This window comes from Bactrocera dorsalis, chromosome 6 (genome assembly GCF_023373825.1).
Source record: "Bactrocera dorsalis isolate Fly_Bdor chromosome 6, ASM2337382v1, whole genome shotgun sequence".
In the NCBI taxonomy this organism is placed as follows: Eukaryota; Metazoa; Arthropoda; class Insecta; order Diptera; family Tephritidae; genus Bactrocera; species Bactrocera dorsalis.
Window position 1 is genome coordinate 4,868,029 of NC_064308.1, and position 6,861 is coordinate 4,874,889.

The 6,861-nt window shown below is 44.5% G+C and overlaps 1 protein-coding gene across 1 annotated transcript; it reads left to right on the forward strand.

Annotated features, from left to right (window-relative positions):
• The first annotated feature begins 2,313 nt into the window (after nt 1-2,313).
• LOC125779097 (uncharacterized) lies at nt 2,314-6,576 on the forward strand. Its single transcript, XM_049459566.1, has one exon. It carries the CDS (start codon nt 2,438-2,440, stop codon nt 6,146-6,148), a length of 3,711 nt encoding a protein of 1,236 aa, XP_049315523.1. The 5' UTR covers nt 2,314-2,437; the 3' UTR covers nt 6,149-6,576.
• The last annotated feature ends 285 nt before the right edge of the window (nt 6,577-6,861 follow it).

Consider the following 6,861-nt stretch of genomic DNA (forward strand, 5'->3'; position numbering starts at 1 on the left):
AGAAAAGTCATAACCTTGATTACAAAGGTGGCTTCTGAAACTTGGAGAATACGATATATGTATTCAATATATAAAAGGCAAAGAAAATACATTGACCGACTTTCTTAGCAGATTATGGAGATTCTGGAGAAATCTGCCATTAGTACAGCAGCTACAATTCACTCTCAAGTAGAAGAATTAAATGACCATATCCCTACACTTGAATCTGTCATCAATCGTTTTCAGACTCAAATTATTTTATGTGAACATAAAGTAAGAGACACTGAAAAAATAGGTAAAAATCTTAAGATTTACATTAGCCAAGATGACATTAATAGCGAATGTTCGAGATTGAGATTTTGTATAGGGTATAATCCCCCATCTAAGTTTGCATACGCTACGCCTATGGAGCAAATATCGCCTGATTGTAGCGTTATTTCTTCTTTCTTTTGTTATTTGTATTCAGCTATTGACTTATAGGCATATGTATATACATAAGTATGCTAGTGACGCTGACTGCTGCCTACTGTATATATGCACACCGCTAGCATATGCTCTATTCCCGAAATCCTAATTAGTTTACATACATATCTACATATTAAGTATAAGCGCATCTATTCGCACCTACATAAATTGTATTACTTATTGATGTGCAGTTATTATCATTGCACTTTTTGTACATGTACCTACTGAACAAGCAGGCATATAATTGCCGCTCATTGCGGATTTAAGTTAGTGCAAAGAATAAAGTCGTGACGACAGGTCATATCATTGGCAGTTCCTTTCGTTTTAATCTTATACATTTTTGGTGCCTCCTGTGAGGAACTGCGACCACCTGTTTTGAGTGTTAAGTGAAATGGCCTCGTTGAATTTACGTGCATCGGCACACGCTGCAATTGTGCGCCTTGGGAAAGAAATCCAAAATGCAGATTTCAATCCGGATAATGTAGAGTGTGAAGTTTTACTCAGCCGAGTAAATCAACACTTTGATCGCTTTATACATCACCACTTTGATCTGGTCAGCAAGGCGAAGGAAAACGAAATTGCATCTCACGAAGAATTGTTTGCGACAACAGAATCTTTGTACACCACGTTGTGTGTCACGCTGCAACGCCGTTTAAATCCCCAGACTGCCGTCCAGGTTGCATCATCGACAATAAATCACGTGGCAGACATGCGCCTGGATCCGGTATCAATTCCACGATTTGACGGAAAACCAACGAGTTGGTTGGCATTCAAAGACCTATTTGAACCAATGGTTCATAATCGAACGGACCTGGATCCTGCCTATAAATTGGGTAAGCTACGCCAGTGTGTCGATCAAGAAAGTGTTCCCATGATTGGAGGATTGTATACCGGTGGCTACCACGAGGTGTGGTCCGAGCTAAAACGCCGTTATGATAATCCTCGCCTACTGGCAGAAACGCACGTGCAACTCTTTCTTGATCTACCCAACAACCCAGCAGAGTCTTCGAATACGCTGCGATCGATCGTTGATTGTGTGCGCAATTCATTTCGTGCACTTGCCGTGATGGACATTCCAGTGCACCACTGGGATGCGATAGCAGTTCCTGTACTTTTGCCCAAGTTACCAACAACATCGCGAAATGAATGGGGAATGAGCCTCACATCCGTGAGCATACCGAAGTTGGAAGATTTGCTGCTATTTCTCGAACGACGTGCCAACAACATTACCGTTGCACCACAAACCGTTAGCACACAACCGTTGTTTAGGCGTTTCGCCTCTCGTGCAGTTAAGGCGCACGTGGGCGCCACGAATAATACTCAATGTACAACCGCCCCCCCCGCCAATGTTGGTTGCCCTCAGTGCTCAGGTAATCATCGTCTAATAAGGTGTCTTCAGTTTCGGAACATGCAAGTCTCTGAACGCTGGGAACGGGTAAGGCGTTTAGCAGTATGCTTCAATTGTCTACGATCAGGACATACCGTCCGCCAGTGTTCTTCTGGTGCATGCTCGTTTTGTCAGCAAGGGCATAACACGCTACTTTGCCGACGTACCGGTACAAGACCTGTGGAAAATATAGCGGATACGAGTGTATCACCATCATCAGCAGCTTCGGTAACAACGCCTAGCTCTACATCAACAATTAACTCAGGTGCTGCGGCGAACCACACTTCTACCGGACCGCAAGTGTATTCCCGCCAGCAATGACAATTAGATGAGGTCCAGTCATTAGTTGCGCAAGATGACCGGACCATTTTACTTGCGACGGCTAAGGTGCTCCTTTCGGATTGCCATGGGAGGCCTTATGAATGCCGTGCATTATGCGACATCGGATCTCAGGTGAGCTTTCTCAGTGAATCCATGTTTAAAATTCTGAATCTTCGTAGAACTCCGGGGCAGATCCGAGTAGAAGGTATAGGCGCCAATGCAGCCACGTACACAAAGGGTTCCACAACTGTACGATTGAGATCCCTCGTTGACGAGACTTTCTCGATGCAATTTGAAGTCTACATCCTACAATCGATTACGACTATGACACCAATATGCAAGGTCGACTCCTCCGCCTGGGATCACCTTTCTGGACTCCAGCTTGCCGATCCAACATTTGGTACTCCTGCCAAAATTGATCTACTTATTGGCGCAGATATTTGGCCCGCTTTAATTGCCGATGGGATTGCTGCGGGGCTCCATGACGAACCGTGCGCGCTCTGTACCCGCCTCGGTTGGGTTGTGTTTGGCCCTGCGATGGTCAATACTCCAAATCATTTGACGCATACTCTAACTGTCAGTAAATGTATAGGCGATCAGCAACTGGATAAACTACTGCAGAGGTTCTGGCAGGTTGAGGACAATGGTCCTGCCGACGAACTCTCGGTAGACTCTTGTGAACGGATTTTCATTGACACTGTACGTCGCACAGCGAGTGGACGCTATAGTGTACAAATACCGTTTCTTCCGAATGCTCCAGTGTTAGGAGATTCATATCAAGCAGCGCGCCGTCAGTTTTTTCATCTTGAGCGAAAATTAGCTGGTGACCCTGAACTTCGCAACAAATACATCACGTTTATGCAAGAGTACATAGCACTCGGTCATATGAATCCCGTGGAAGACGATTGCTTCGACCCGACGCAATGCTATTACATACCCCATCATGCGGTAACAGGGAAATTTCGTGTGGTATTCAACGCGTCCTGCAAAACCACAAGTGGAGTGTCATTGAACGACACTCAGTTTTCGGGACCACAGCTGCAAGACAATTTGATTGATATTCTTCATCGGTTTCGACGTTATCGAATAGCTATAACAGCCGATGTCAAGAAGATGTTTCGACAGGTTGAGATCAACCCCTTGCATCGTAAATGGCAACGCATCTTGTGGCGGGAGTCACCAGTCGAACCACTACGTAGCTTCGAGTTGGCAACAGTAACATATGGAATGACAAGCAGTCCATACAATGCGATCCGCTCCTTACGCCAATGTGCTGTAGATAACTACAACATTGTGGAGGACGAAAACCGGGCTTCTAGGGCAAGAAACAGTATCCTTGATGGATTTTACGTCGACGACTATTTGGAAAGTTTTGACTCTCTGTTGGAAGCTGTTAGTTGTGCTCATGATGTCAATACGATCCTTCGTCAAGGTCACTTCATTCTTGACAAATGGAACTCGAACTGCGCCAGAGCACTTCATGCTATCACCGATCCAGGGAAATCTGAAGTAGAAATTGAATTATGCGATTCCAACGCCACTGTGTTAGGCTTACATTGGAATCCGTTGAGCGATGAGCTGTTTTTTAAGGTGAGAATTGAGGACTCACATACACTATCCACAAAGCGTAGTATCTTAAGTGACGTTGCAAGGCTGTATGACCCGATTGGTATACTAGCGCCAGCTGTAGTTCTGGCCAAAATGTTCATTCAAACCCTGTGGAGGAAGGATCTTAACTGGGACACTCCACTACCTGTGGAATTACAAGACCAGTGGCTCGAATTTCGAAATGGTCTTGAAGAACTAACGCGAATGCGTGTACCGCGTTGGTTAGGCATGTCACCTCATGCATTTTGTACACTTCATGGCTTCTGTGACGCTAGTTCGAAGGCGTATGCTGCGGTTATCTACGTGAATAGTGGCGCCCAAGGAGATTATTCCAATATGACACTTGTTACTGCAAAAACCAAGGTGGCACCTGTGAAAGAGATTACTATACCACGCTTGGAACTTTGTGCTGCCCACCTGCTGGTATTCACTCTACGTCATGTGCAAAAGGCGCTCCGTTTAGACAACGTCCCTTACACACTCTGGAGTGATTCAACTATCGTTTTACATTGGATTCATAAACAACCTTCAGTTTTGAAACAGTTCGTCGGTAATCGAGTTGCATACATCCAGGCCCACACCAAGGTAGAATGTTGGCGACACATTCGCTCCGAGTACAATCCGGCCGATTGTGCAAGTCGAGGAATTACGCCTGCAAGCCTTCTGCATCATCCGCTATGGTGGACAGGTCCACCTTCTCGTTATATATGCATCGAAAACGATCCAGTTGTGCCAGAACTAACGGAGGAGCAACTCCAGGCACAGACCCTAGAATGTCAACATTTTCGTACTCTTATAACAACTCGCCAGGATGATCACCAATGTCTTATGACTTCTTCGAATGGTCGCCAAATCCCCCTCATTGAGAAACTTAGCATACTTAGTCGTGTTCTCAATACAACAGCGCGATTAAGACGTTTTCTGCCACGTTACAAGGGTAAGAGGTCGAATATTGTGACCGCAGAAGAATACGAATGGGCTCTGCTTCTAACTGTTAAACAAGCTCAAGGTAAGGCATATAGACGAGAAATTAATGCTCTGAAATCAAATTCCAGGTTAGACAGTCGAAATCACCTATTAGCCCTCAATCCATATGTGGATCATGAAAGCATTTTGCGAGTCGGCGGGCGTCTCCGAAATGCAGAAATATCTAATGAACAACGACATCCAATGATTATTCCCAAGGGATCATTTGCTAACTTATTAATTGCTGATTCCCACAGACGATGTCTTCATGGTGGCATCCAGCAAATGTTACAGTACCTGCGACGACGGTTTTGGATAATTCACGCGCGCTCGCAAGTGAAGGCGTACATATGGAAATGTACCGTGTGTCGGAGACATCAACGTATTCTCCAGAATCAACAAATGGCTTCGTTACCCCGTGAACGGGTACTTGTGGCTCCAGTTTTTTCAAACAGCGGCCTAGATTATTGTGGTCCGTTCCATGTCCGCATTGGTAGTAGAAGATCAACTACAACATCTAAGACATATGCTGCTATATTCGTCTGTATGGCCTCACGAGCAGTCCATATAGAACTTGCTGAGGATTTGAGTACGAGATCCTTCATAGACGTTTACGACCGATTTATTAGTCGCCGCGGTATTTGTGCCAAGCTCTTCAGCGACAACGGTACCCAGTTTGTGGGCGCTGATAAACAGATGCGTGAAGATGTGAAGGAATGGGTATCCTCATACGCGCAACAGCACGTTGCTTATGTTGGTACTCAATGGAAGTTCATTACCCCCGCTGCGCCACATCATGGTGGCATCTGGGAAGCAGCGGTCCGCTCGGCCAAGAAGCATCTACTTCGCATTATGGGCCAACAGTCATTGCGATATCATGAGCTTTTAACGCTATTGACAAGAATTGAAGCTTGTCTTAACTCTCGACCAATTGTAGCCTTACATGATGACCCCGAAGGAGGACTAGCCTTAACCCCAGGTGATTTCATAATTGGCCGACCAATCAATTGCCGTCCTGAGCCACCGTTACCAGATATACCGCACAACCGCTTACATTATTGGCAGCGCCTGCAAGGAATGTTCGAACATTTTTGGAAAAATGAGTATCTAAATTCGCTTCAGGCCCGTAGCAAGAGGATGCGGCCTGAACCAAACCTCCAAGTAGGAGATGTCGTACTTATTCGAAATGAGAATTTGCCACCCGCCTGTTGGCGCATGGGTCGTATCACGGACACCCATCCTGGCAGCGATGGCCTTGTCCGCGTCATTACGATAGAATACAATGGAGATCGGTTGACGGACGAAGGCATGTACGTCAAACGCCACTGTCAACGCCCTGTACAAAAGGTGGTAAGACTAACCGGAATACACGAAGAAATTCTGAACCGTGAGGGTTCAGCCGGGGAGGATGTTCGAGATTGAGATTTTGTATAGGGTATAATCCCCCATCTAAGTTTGCATACGCTACGCCTATGGAGCAAATATCGCCTGATTGTAGCGTTATTTCTTCTTTCTTTTGTTATTTGTATTCAGCTATTGACTTATAGGCATATGTATATACATAAGTATGCTAGTGACGCTGACTGCTGCCTACTGTATATATGCACACCGCTAGCATATGCTCTATTCCCGAAATCCTAATTAGTTTACATACATATCTACATATTAAGTATAAGCGCATCTATTCGCACCTACATAAATTGTATTACTTATTGATGTGCAGTTATTATCATTGCACTTTTTGTACATGTACCTACTGAACAAGCAGGCATATAATTGCCGCTCATTGCGGATTTAAGTTAGTGCAAAGAATAAAGTCGTGACGACAGGTCATATCATTGGCAGTTCCTTTCGTTTTAATCTTATGCAGCGAATACATGGTAGACATCTTAAGGACACATGTTAAAACTAAAAAGGCGGGAATTTGTTCAGAAATAGCTGACTCCGAATACAACAAAGTTAAAATAAAATTAATCGAAATATTTGGCAATAGTATCAAATTCTTTAAATGTTTATTTCATGCCAAAGACTTGTCAGATGAAACAGAAGCATATCCGTACATTTCAAAGTACCACAAATATGAAACTGAGCATGCTGCCTTAAATGAAAATTATAATGGTTTAAAACACCTTATA